At 38.5% G+C, this 13,770-nt stretch overlaps 1 protein-coding gene across 2 annotated transcripts in view; it reads right to left on the reverse strand.

Annotated features, from left to right (window-relative positions):
* Window positions 1-8,642: 8,642 nt before the first annotated feature.
* pdlim7 (PDZ and LIM domain 7) overlaps window positions 8,643-13,770 on the reverse strand; it is a 94,804-nt gene continuing 89,676 nt past the window's right edge. For both annotated transcript variants that reach the window (XM_034181451.1, XM_034181452.1), the window contains exons 10-11: window positions 10,508-10,623; window positions 8,643-10,256 (exon numbers count right to left, since the gene is read on the reverse strand). In XM_034181451.1, coding sequence (XP_034037342.1) covers window positions 10,170-10,256; window positions 10,508-10,623 — 203 coding nt within the window. In that variant the 3' untranslated portion in view covers window positions 8,643-10,169. The remainder of the gene's footprint in view (window positions 10,257-10,507; window positions 10,624-13,770) is intronic.

The raw sequence follows: 13,770 nt of genomic DNA on the forward strand, positions 1-13,770 counted from the left end.
GACTTCATGCTTGGTTTGTGCTCTGACGTGCACTGTCAACTATGGGACCTTATATGTAGACAGGTGTGTGCCTTTCCATATCATGTCCATCAACTGAATTTACCCCACGTGGCCTCCAATTAGGCTGTAGAAACATCTCATCTTCATGGCAAAGGCTGTGAATACTTATGTACATGTGACCTGTTAGGTTTTTTTCTTTTTAATACATTTGCAAAATATCTTTTAAAAAAAAACACTTTTACACTGTCATTATGGGGTGTCGTGTGTAGAATTTTGAGGGGGGAAAAAAAAAGATTTTCAGCCATTTTGGAATAAGGCTGTAACATAAAAAATGTGCAAAAAGTGCAGCACCATGAATACTTTCTGGATGCACTGAATCTTTCCCTGTTGAAGGAAAATTACGTATGGATATATATATATTTTTAGATAACATTTAATTTCTTGTATCATTTGTCATTTAGTTTTTTTTTTTTTTCTTTTTTTTTTTCTTTAAGAATTTTGAATCAGCCATTTCTGGTAAATCCAATAGCTTTTTCCACATTAAATGGATCGTCGTCACATGTAAATACTTGACCAGCCTCGCTTTGCATACTGTATAGCAGCAGAATTGGTAACCAAAGTTTGAGGATTATCAGAGGCCCACACATTCATCATCTCTGACCCATACATTGTCCGAAAAGTGTCGCCAGTGATTTTTTTTTTATTTAGTAAACATTGCCACTAATTTAGCATTACTTTCTGTCATGCATAACGAACTTAAAAAAAAGTCCAAATCCTTGCATTGTTTTGCTTTTGTCTGTGAGGCAAATTCATGCAGATCTAGCAGTAATATGTTTATTTTATCACTTTGTAAAGAAATGTAAATTATATTTTAATAAGAAGCCAAAAACAAACAAAAAAAAAGAAACTTAAGTGGCGCAGCATTTGTCAAGTCTAAACCGTGACGTGTTTGCCTATATAGCGTTCTCTGGAGATCTAGAAGTGAAGACTTTTTTGCAGTGTTAAGGCTAAAGAGACTGTTTCAGAACAAGATTCTACACCTTTTGTTCATCCTTACTCTGCATAAGCCTACCTTATTATTTCTATAATGGTAAGAATTTTAAAAAGTATGTGGAAATGGTCACTGCACTGGACACAGTAGGATGGGGTTTTGCGGGATGGTGTTGACACGCTGCGTTCAGACAACCTGTGGCAGTTGTACAGACTGTATGGAATGTTATCATTGCCATCGTCTTGGATGTGATGTCGAAGCACATTCCAGCAACGTACTTCACCAGCCGCCAGGATGTTAATGAGCATCTTTACATCTAACAATCTGTAACGTCTGCTCACGTGGCTAATTTGTTTTCCCCTCAATGTGGGCTTAAAAAAAAAAAAAAACTGTACTCTGTGTCATTCATTATTATTCAGTCATGGACACGCACGCACTTACGTATGTTTGCGTGTGTGCGCACACCTCTCACTCTGGCTGAACTGTTCTTTTGAACTGGCAACAATAGATTTCTGTACTTGTGATTGGTTTTTATATTTAGTTCCTCAATTCATTGTTCCTTGCCTTTCTGCAAGTCAAAAATGCTGTATTTATTACATGCCACAGCGCTTATGCAATTGTATAATCTAATCTATAATTTTTTTTTCTTGGTTTTGTTTTTTTTTTTTTACCGTTTGTGTTCCTTATCGTCAATGTAAATTGTTGTCAAAACTTTTGTGGCAATGGAGGAAAACTTCTGCTGAGGGAGATTTTCTGTACCTTTTGGACAATTATATGAATTTGTGGGTAGAATTTTGGAAATTCGTTTCTAAGTGCTTTCAAGTATTTACTTGGCCTTATGTATATATATCTATGACATTTCAGAAAGGTATGTATAGTAATTCAACCTGAAATTGTTGTAAATAAATTATATATTGTTAAATCAATGACTATGTCTTTTACTTGAACAGTGGTGGTTATAGTAGAGCTTCATTTTTGTGATAAGAATCTCTAATTTAAGAGTGGACATTACACTTTTTCAAACTCGTTTCCAATTTATGTCTTTTACTTGAACAGTGGTGGTTATAGTAGAGCTTCATTTTTGTGATAAGAATCTCTAATTTAAGAGTGGACATTACACTTTTTCAAAACTCGTTTCCAATTTAATCATTTTGACATACCCAGAGTACAACCCCCCCCCCCCCCAAAAAGTGATACAATTATGTTTCTAACTTATTTATATATATATATATATATATATATATATATATATATATATATATATATATATATATATATACAACCCCTGGCAAAAATTATGGAATCACCAGCTTCAGAGGATGTTTTCAGTTGTTTACTTTTGTAGAAAAAAAAAGCAGATCACAGACATGACACAAAACTAAAGTCATTTCAAATGGCAACTTTCTGGCTTTAAGAAACACTATAAGAAATCAGGAAAAAAAATTGTGGCAGTCAGTAACGGTTACTTTTTTAGACCAAGCAGAGGGAAAAAAAAATGGACTCACTCAATTCTGAGGAATAAATTATGGAATCACCCTGTAAATTTTCATCCCCAAAACTAACACTTGCATCAAATCAGATCTAGTCTGCATCTAAAAAGGAGTGATCACACCTTGGAGAGTTGTTGCTCCAAGTGGACTGACATGAATCATGGCTCCAACATGAGAGATGTCAATTGAAACAAAGGAGAGGATTATCAAACTCTTAAAAGAGGGTAAATCATCATGCAATGTTGCAAAAGATGTTGGTTGTTCATAGTCAGCTGTGTCTAAACTCTGGACCAAATACAAACAACATGGGAAGGTTGTTAAAGGCAAACATACTGGTAGACCAAGGAAGACATCAAAGCGTCAAGACAGAAAACTTAAAGCAATATGTCTCAAAAATCGAAAATGCACAACAAAACAAATGAGGAACGAATGGGAGAAAACTGGAGTCAACGTCTGTGACCAAACTGTAAGAAACCGCCTAAAGGAAATGGGATTTACATACAGAAAAGCTAAACGAAAGCCATCATTAAACACCTAAACAGAAAAAACAAGGTTACAATGGGCTAAGGAAAAGCAATCGTGGACTGTGGATGACTGGATGAAAGTAGTAACGTCAAGTCAGTAACGGTTACTTTTTTAGACCAAGCAGAGGGAAAAAAAATATGGACTCACTCAATTCTGAGGAAAAAATTATGGAATCATGAAAAACAAAAGAACGCTCCAACACAACACTAGTATTTTGTTGCACCACCTCTGGCTTTTATAACAGCTTGCAGTCTCTGAGGCATGGACTTAATGAGTGACAAACAGTACTCTTCATCAATCTGGCTCCAACTTTCTCTGATTGCTGTTGCCAGATCAGCTTTGCAGGTTGGAGCCTTGTCATGGACCATTTTCTTCAACTTCCACCAAAGATTTTCAATTGGATTAAGATCCGGACTATTTGCAGGCCATGACATTGACTGTGTGTCTTTTTGCAAGGAATGTTTTCACAGTTTTTGCTCTATGGCCACATGCATTATCATCCTGAAAAATGATTTCATCATCCCCAAACATCCTTTCAATTGATGGGATAAGAAAAGTGTCCAAAATATCAACGTAAACTTGTGCATTTATTGATGATGTAATGACAGCCATCTCCCCAGTGCCTTTACCTGACATGCAGCCCCATATCATCAATGACTGTGGAAATTTACATGTTCTCTTCAGGCAGTCATCTTTATAAATCTTTGGTAAAAATTTGGTAAGATTGTAATTCACGTCGGCAGTAATGACACCCGGTTACGCCAATCGGAGGTCACTAAAATTAACATTAAATCGGTGTGTAACTTTGCAAAAACAATGTCAGACTCTGTAGTTTTCTCTGGGCCCCTCCCCAATCGGACCGGGAGTGACATGTTTAGCCGCATGTTCTCCTTGAATTGCTGGCTGTCTGAGTGGTGTCCAAAAAATGAGGTGGGCTTCATAGATAATTGGCAAAGCTTCTGGGGAAAACCTGGTCTTGTTAGGAGAGACGGCATCCATCCCACTTTGGATGGAGCAGCTCTCATTTCTAGAAATCTGGCCAATTTTCTTAAATCCTCCAAACCGTGACTATCCAGGGTTGGGACCAGGAAGCAGAGTTGTAGTCTTACACACCTCTCTGCAGCTTCTCTCCCCCTGCCATCCCCTCATTACCCCATCCCCGTAGAGACGGTGCCTGCTCCCAGACTACCAATAACCAGCAAAAATCTATTTAAGCATAAAAATTCAAAAAGAAAAAATAATATAGCACCTTCAACTGCACCACAGACTAAAACAGTTAAATGTGGTCTATTAAACATTAGGTCTCTCTCTTCTAAGTCCCTGTTGGTAAATGATATAATAATTGATCAACATATTGATTTATTCTGCCTTACAGAAACCTGGTTACAGCAGGATGAATATGTTAGTTTAAATGAGTCAACACCCCCGAGTCACACTAACTGTCAGAATGCTCGTAGCACGGGCCGGGGCGGAGGATTAGCAGCAATCTTCCATTCCAGCTTATTAATTAATCAAAAACCCAGACAGAGCTTTAATTCATTTGAAAGCTTGACTCTTAGTCTTGTCCATCCAAATTGGAAGTCCCAAAAACCAGTTTTATTTGTTATTATCTATCGTCCACCTGGTCGTTACTGTGTTTCTCTGTGAATTTTCAGACCTTTTGTCTGACTTAGTGCTTAGCTCAGATAAGATAATTATAGTGGGCGATTTTAACATCCACACAGATGCTGAGAATGACAGCCTCAACACTGCATTTAATCTATTATTAGACTCTATTGGCTTTGCTCAAAAAGTAAATGAGTCCACCCACCACTTTAATCATATCTTAGATCTTGTTCTGACTTATGGTATGGAAATAGAAGACTTAACAGTATTCCCTGAAAACTCCCTTCTGTCTGATCATTTCTTAGTAACATTTACATTTACTCTGATGGACTACCCAGCAGTGGGGAATAAGTTTCATTACACTAGAAGTCTTTCAGAAAGCGCTGTAACTAGGTTTAAGGATATGATTCCTTCTTTATGTTCTCTAATGCCATATACCAACACAGTGCAGAGTAGCTACCTAAACTCTGTAAGGGAGATAGAGTATCTCGTCAATAGTTTTACATCCTCATTGAAGACAACTTTGGATGCTGTAGCTCCTCTGAAAAAGAGAGCTTTAAATCAGAAGTGTCTGACTCCGTGGTATAACTCACAAACTCGTAGCTTAAAGCAGATAACCCGTAAGTTGGAGAGGAAATGGCATCTCACTAATTTAGAAGATCTTCACTTAGCCTGGAAAAAGAGTCTGTTGCTCTATAAAAAAGCCCTCCGTAAAGCTAGGACATCTTTCTACTCATCACTAATTGAAGAAAATAAGAACAACCCCAGGTTTCTTTTCAGCACTGTAGCCAGGCTGACAAAGCGTCAGAGTTCTATTGAGCTGAGTATTCCATTAACTTTAACTAGTAATGACTTCATGACTTTCTTTGCTAACAAAATTTTAACTATTAGAGAAAAAATTACTCATAACCATCCCAAAGACGTATCGTTATCTTTGGCTGCTTTCAGTGATGCCGGTATTTGGTTAGACTCTTTCTCTCCGATTGTTCTGTCTGAGTTATTTTCATTAGTTACTTCATCCAAACCATCAACATGTTTATTAGACCCCATTCCTACCAGGCTGCTCAAGGAAGCCCTACCATTATTTAATGCTTCGATCTTAAATATGATCAATCTATGGCTATGTACCAGAGGCTTTTAAGGTGGCAGTAATTAATCATTACTTAAAAGCCACCACTTGACCCAGCTATCTTAGCTAATTATAGGCCAATCTCCAACCTTCCTTTTCTCTCAAAATTCTTGAGAGGGTAGTTGTAAAACAGCTAACTGATCATCTGCAGAGGAATGGTCTATTTGAAGAGTTTCAGTCAGGTTTTAGAATTCATCATAGTACAGAAACAGCATTAGTGAAGGTTACAAATGATCTTCTTATGGCCTCGGACAGTGGACTCATCTCTGTGCTTGTTCAGTGCTGCTTTTATTACAGAGATTAGAGCATGCCATAGGTATTAAAGGCACTGCGCTGCGGTGGTTTGAATCATATTTGTCTAATAGATTACAATTTGTTCATGTAAATGGGGAATCTTCTTCACAGACTAAAGTTAATTATGGAGTTCCACAAGGTTCTGTGCTAGGACCAATTTTATTCACTTTATACATGCTTCCCTTAGGCAGTATTATTAGACGGTATTGCTTAAATTTTCATTGTTACGCAGATGATACCCAGCTTTATCTATCTATGAAGCCAGAGGACACACACCAATTAGCTAAACTGCAGGATTGTCTTACAGACATAAATACATGGATGACCTCTAATTTCCTGCTTTTAAACTCAGATAAAACTGAAGTTATTGTACTTGGCCCCACAAATCTTAGAAACATGGTGTCTAACCAGATCCTTACTCTGGATGGCATTACCCTGACCTCTAGTAATACTGTGAGAAATCTTGGAGTCATTTTTGATCAGGATATGTCATTCAAAGCGCATATTAAACAAATATGTAGGACTGCTTTTTTGCATTTACGCAATATCTCTAAAATCAGAAAGGTCTTGTCTCAGAGTGATGCTGAAAAACTAATTCATGCATTTATTTCCTCTAGGCTGGACTATTGTAATTCATTATTATCAGGTTGTCCTAAAAGTTCCCTAAAAAGCCTTCAGTTAATTCAAAATGCTGCAGCTAGAGTACTGACGGGGACTAGAAGGAGAGAGCATATCGTACCCATATTGGCCTCTCTTCGTTGGCTTCCTGTTAATTATAGAATTTAAAATTCTTCTCCTTACTTATAAGGTTTTGAATAATCAGGTCCCATCTTATCTTAGGGACCTCGTAGTACCATATCACCCCAATAGAGCGCTTCGCTCTCAGACTGCAGGCTTACTTGTAGTTCCTAGGGTTTGTAAGAGTAGAATGGGAGGCAGAGCCTTCAGCTTTCAGGCTCCTCTCCTGTGGAACCAGCTCCCAATTCAGATCAGGGAGACAGACACCCTCTCTACTTTTAAGATTAGGCTTAAAACTTTCCTTTTTGCTAAAGCTTATAGTTAGGGCTGGATCAGGTGACCCTGAACCATCCCTTAATTATGCTGCTATAGACGTAGACTGCTGGGGGGTTCCCATGATGCACCGTTTCTTTCTCTTTTTGCTCTGTATGCACCACTCTGCATTTAATCATTAGTGATCGATCTCTGCTCCCCTCCACAGCATGTCTTTTTCCTGGTTCTCTCCCTCAGCCCCAACCAGTCCCAGCAGAAGACTGCCCCTCCCTGAGCCTGGTTCTGCTGGAGTTTTCTTCCTGTTAAAAGGGAGTTTTTCCTTCCCACTGTCGCCAAGTGCTTGCTCACAGGGGGTCGTTTTGACCGTTGGGGTTTTACATAATGGCCTTGCCTTACAATATAAGGCGCCTTAGGGCAACTGTTTGTTGTGATTTGGCGCTATATAAAAAAAATTGATTGATTGATAAATCTCATTGGAACGGCACCAAACAAACGTTCCAGCATCATCACCTTGCCCAATGCAGATTTGAGATTCATCACTGAATATGACTTTCATCCAGTCATCCACAGTCCACGATTGCTTTTCCTTAGCCCATTGTAACTTTGTTTTTTTTTCCGTTTAGGTGTTAATGATGGCTTTCGTTTAGCTTTTCTGTATGTAAATCCCATTTCCTTTAGGGGGTTTCTTACAGTTCGGTCACAGACGTTGACTCCAGTTTCCTCCCATTCATTCATTTTTGTTGTGCATTTTCGATTTTTGAGACATATTGCTTTAGGTTTTCTGTCTTGAAACTTTGATGTCTTCCTTGGTCTACCAGTATGTTTCCCTTTAACAACCTTCCCATGTTTGTATCTGGTCCAGAGTTTAGACACAGCTGACTGAACAACCAACATCTTTTGCAACATTGCGTGATGACTTACCCTCTTTTAAGAGTTTGATAATCCTCTCCTTTGTTTCATTTGACATCTCTCGTGTTGGAGCCATGATTCATGTCAGTCCACTTGGTGCAACAGCTCTCCAAGGTGTGATCGTTCCTTTTTAGATGCAGACTAACAAGCAGATCTGATTTGATGCAGGTGTTAGTTTTGGGGATGAAACTTTACAGGGTGATTCCATAATTTATTCCTCAGAATTGAGTGAGTCCATATTTTTTTTCCCTCTGCTTGGTCTAAAAAAGTAACCGTTACTGACTGCCACAATTTTTTTTTCCTGATTTCTTATAGTGATTCTTAAAGCCAGAAAGTTGCCATTTCAAATGACTTTAGTTTTGTGTCATGTCTGTGATCTTTTTTTTTTTCTACAAAATTAAACAACTGAATGAACATCCTCCGAGGCCAGTGATTCCATTATATATATATATATATATAAGGGCAACACTGTGGCTGACCTTCATCCACCGACCAAGTTTGGTGGAAACTGACCAAAGCATCTGGGAGGAGCATGGAAATAAACACATTGCTGAAACTGTAAAATGATGTGAAAATATCAAATTTGACATTTGTCCCCAAACCACATCAGTTTATTTTTGCGTTAAGTGATTGTTTCAACTCCAGTTGTGTCGCTTATTAATGAACTGGGATACTTGGATGATTTAAAAACATTTTACATTGATCTTTATTAGCACAGTCAACCAACAAGAACCATACAAAAAAAAGTTTACATTAACATGATTAAGAGACATTTGAATTCAACATTATTCAATTAAACAAATTTAGTAATTACACCTCTTCCAGTCCTTTGATTCAGACATCTCTAAACTGCACAAATTACTTTTAATGCATTTGCACCAAAGGACTCGCTGATGTTTTTACTCACAACAAACTGTTGGTGTAAAACTTGATTTTAATAACAAGGCACTTAATATAATGGACTTAAAAAAAAACCCCAGAGCACAACACGGAAGAAGTCCATTTCTGGGGAGCAGGTGTTAGTGAGCATGAAGAAGGCCAAGACATCAGTCAGTGGAAAATCTTACACGAGTTCACATCCAAAAAAAAACAAAAAACACTTGAGCACCAACACATGGTGTTATTAAAGACTTCTGAAACTTCCAGCAGCTATAAAAACAACTTACAGACCCTTTGTGAAGCAATATAAATACAACCATGCCTTAAAAAGTACTCAGAGGAATAATCACAGTAACACCAGGACACAAAGGATTTCTCTCACAGAAAAACATCCCTTTCTAAGCTCTTACCAAACTGGATTTCTTACAGTTTCCTCGTAAGGAGTACAACATCCGACAGCCGTGTTTAAAGTTTGCCACTCACCTTTTTAAAATACTTTTTCTCTGAGCTTTTAGGACAAAACAGATGGTTTTTGGTGTTTTAGCGGTTTAGTGGTTGAGGGCTTGCAACCAAATCAAATGTATATTTTCATCAATAATTCAGTGCATGCTGCAGAGTAAAAAGATAAAAACTAAGACTGGATCGAAACTTTGCATACAATGACATTCAAACTTTTTCTGGTATCAGAATTTGTAAGATTTAGTTTAGTCATCACATTCAACTCTGTGTTTGAGAGACCAAACATCTTATCAAAGCCGATGAAACTTTAAACCGGATTGATTACGCATAATTGCACAAGTCAAATTATACTTATTTACTGAAGTACAGGCTCTTGCTCGCTAGAGCTAAAGCGTTTACGTGAAGAGGCGCAGGGGGTCGAGTGGATCAGAAATGGCTCTGCGTTGCTGGACGCCCTGTTACATGGACGGGTACTGCAAAGAGAGCCGGTGATTGAACAGAGGTGCCATGCACTCTGCGCGCAGGGATTAGACGCAGCTTGCCCACTCTCAAGACACTTCAACTCTGCTCAGACTGAACAAGGACACGGTGAGCAGAACTGCCAGAATTATTTTCATGTAACTAATTAAAGATGATACAAGTCACAGTGATGTCATGAAACAATGCCGCAACATCTTACAGTAATAAAACAGCACTTTGCATTACAGGCAGTAACACAGAGACAGTCCTAGCAGCAAGGTAAGTAACAGCACAAAAAACTCGCAGTAAGTACAGAAAGAAGGCATAAAAAAAAAAAAAAAAGGGAAAAAAGTGGTTTAATTATTGGTGTGGTAGAAAAAAAGGGGGTGTTTAATCAGAAGATGAAGCGAGCTCAAGATCACACTGGAGCGAAGGCGTGGCCTTTGCACAGCGGCTTATCCTTCTTGGAGTAGAACGTCTTCCCCTCCAAGTTCATTTGGCAGAGCTTTAAAGGTGGGATAAAAAAAAGGGAGAGAGAAAAATCAGAAAACTGTAGGATGCAGTCGATAAACATCAATAATGTGAATTTATTTTCCAGGAGGCACTGCGGGCACATGTTACACGCATGGCCATGTGTACTTTCTGTAAAGATTGAAGGAGAGATGGAGGTGACGGGATTGTGTGACACGGCGTTGTGCTGGGACAGTGGGGTGGGGGAGAGCCCTGCAGAGAGCTCGATCAATCAAAATGACTTACGGCACAGACAAAGCACGTATCATGCCAGCTGTAGCCCAGAGCCTCCAGAAAACGATCGCCGGCATCAATCTTAAAGTCACAGCTGTGGCACTTGGTGCCAAACATCTTCTCGTAGTCTGGAGAAGGAAACGTGAAGAGGGGAGGTGCAAAACATTACATTCTTAAAGCACTCATCAACATGGACATCAAGTCGCGCCCTCTCCGTGGCGTCTGCAATCATCATATGTAAACATCGTTTCGGCTTTAAAGAATGCGGAGCGTTAAATGGGCTTCTGCCTCATCTTTTTAAAAATAGGAACTTTGCAAAACATACTTTCTGATGGCACAGCTCTAACTAAAGCAATCTACACCTCAAATTATTAGTATGAGGAGCGCGAACCAGTTTTTCTTGTTCTCCTTTAAATGGGTCATAAATGTGCAACATTTGTTTTAATCTCCATTTTTACTGTTACATATCTGGGGTTTCATGTCAAACATATAAAAGTCCACAAGTAGAACATTCCTGCTGTAAGTACAATTTAAACCTGAAACTTTACACATCAAGGAAGTCCATATGTACTCCTGTTTGCATGAGAAACTCCCAGTACGGAAGTCTCTCTGTGTGCCACTCCTACATTATCTATGGGAGAGAGATGCAAAGACACCCCCCCCCATATATGAAGGTTGAGGGGGCGTGACCAACAGCAGGTCCTTTTGCTTTAAAACTACAGAAACAGAAAGTTTCTTGGATGCCTAAAGTTTTTTTCCCATTTGATAAATGATAATTTAAGGATGTATTATCTCAGCATCTTGTGATAATTCTGGATAAAAATTTTAACACCTGTTTTTAAGACATGTGCTGACTTACAGTAATACTACAGAAAGTTGAAAAGGTTTAAAACATGATCTCAGCGACAAGAAGCTAACGGGATAATTAATGTACGAGGCCCAAAGAATTCATAGTAAAATGCTTCTTGTTGCCACTGAACAAAAACATCTGTTCAGAGCTAAACAGGCGCATGTTTATATAACTAAATGTAATTAAATGTTTTAAAACTCATACATTTTTAAGAGATTATAGTAAGGCTTACTTTAGCCTAACTGTTTTCCTAGTTACTGTTCTTATTGTCCAACACAGTCAAGTGACAAGTAGTGTATGAAGACTATTCCTGCTATTTACTCAAGAAATTCTTTCAGTTTGAGAGCATGATTCATTAATTTCACTCATTCTCAACACACCCTTCTCTTTAAGCTGTTCTTGTTTTACGGTGGTTTGCATCAAGCTTAAATGGTGCATTGCTGCAACCTTCTGTTCCAGTGTGAATCACAGCATCTCTTTAAGATCACTATACAGGAGCAATTTGTCATGCCTATAGACTGTGCCATCTTGTGGACACAGTCTAAACTTGCATGGTTTTCCATATAAAAGTAACTCCAAAATAGAAGTCAAAGGACCAGCAATACCAGTTTTAAAAAAACATGACTTATAGTCCAGAAAATACAGTATATACACTCATATTGTTGCAGCTGTTATTGTGTAACACTGTGTACTGCAGACATAAAAAAGTACGTCCCTTTAGCTGCTCCCTTGTTTTCACTCTCTGTCACAACAGCAGAACTGAGGTGGATTTACATGTTGAAGTTTTACGTGTAGTTTTTTTCTGAGGCAACTTCATATTAAATGGAGAATGGACAGGGGTGGATTGAACCAGGGACCTTCCTCACTGAAAACAAGCGCACTTAGCTGCTTGGCAACCACCCATACGGTGTGCTACAGACATACAGTCCTTTTATTTTATATTTTAATCTTAAAAGAAGTCTTCAAGGGTTCCCCCAATAAAGTAGGAGCAGGTAAAGAGTTTTCCTCAACTCAGAAATCACTTTTTGCTGGAGCTTGCATAGATGTTTTTGCTTTGATTTCCCACAATGCAATACTTTACATCCAAGAGATACCTACCATCGACATTAACGCTTGTCCGACTGTCCGGGACAAGTGTAAAATGTGATCGGACTAGCAATAGCTCTAAATCGTTGTCCAACCGGACAAGTTGTTTTCTTATTTACAAATTGTCTCGCACCTCGCAAGAAAGCGTCTTCGGTTTTTCACACAACTCTCCACGCAGCGGACAATCGGAAAACATGATATCACAGGGTCCTCTCCAGACAGTGGAACAACGGCGCCGCGCCACCAGTGTTCTGACAGTGCCATCACACTCTGCCCTGCTATCAGGTAGTTTTTTAAAAATCCAGCCAGGCTGTTTGTGCAACTGCCCGCTTGTCCTCCCTCCACCGGCAGAGAGCCGAGTAGCGCTGCAGCACGAAAAAAAAAAAAAACTCCGGCAGTCTTCAGGTAAAAAGAGCTCATTCTGCTTGTACAGTCCCAGAAATTCATTTCTAGGCTTTATTTTACAGTTGAAAGCCTTCATGTTTCCAAAGTTTGCTCAAATACGGTGTGAGAGAGAGAGAGAGAGGCAGGAGAGTGAGAGAGAGAGAGAGACGCAGGAGAGTGAGAGAGAGAGACAGGAGAGTGAGAGAGAGAGACAGGAGAGTGAGAGAGAGAGACAGGAGAGTGAGAGAGAGAGACAGGAGAGTGAGAGAGAGAGACAGGAGAGTGAGAGAGAGAGACAGGAGAGTGAGAGAGAGAGGAAAAAGTGTTATCAGACGCTACAGCTGTAAAAAAGCAGCGAAACAATTTTAATCAATGATCATCTTCAACACACAGCCTCAGTGAAACAGTAAAGTGTGAAAAACTGATTCAGAAAGTTTTTTCATCCAGGATTCATCTTTAAAAGCGCAGATTTACTCCTTTACTTCTTCCAATTTTTTTTTTCATTTTCTTTTTATTATTGTTTATGCATCAATGACACCAGATCAAATTACTTGTATGTGAGAACTTACTTGGCAATAAATTTGATTCTGATTTGACAATCAAATCAGTCCAGATTTAGCTCTTGTTCAAACAAGACAATTAGGGGTTATATTGTTTTTTTTTTTTTTTTTTTTTTTTTAAAGTATGCAATTCCACTCAAAAATGTTGAAGAAAAAAAAAAAAGCTAAACTGTCAACATGACAGAAAAACTCAGCTCTTTTTAAAGAGAGCAAATGTTATGTCCATCAAATAATGTGTTTTTAAACTTTTCATTGTCATTTATTTTCTTAGCATAGACAGAAAAATACAAAAAAGAACTTCGACATTACAACATAAGTGTAAATTTTTTGTCTATTATTCTTGCTTTCAATGCATCTAAAACCAGTCAAAATGACTCGCAACGCGCGCCGCCTCG

This window comes from Thalassophryne amazonica, chromosome 11 (genome assembly GCF_902500255.1).
Source record: "Thalassophryne amazonica chromosome 11, fThaAma1.1, whole genome shotgun sequence".
Classification (NCBI taxonomy): domain Eukaryota; kingdom Metazoa; phylum Chordata; class Actinopteri; order Batrachoidiformes; family Batrachoididae; genus Thalassophryne; species Thalassophryne amazonica.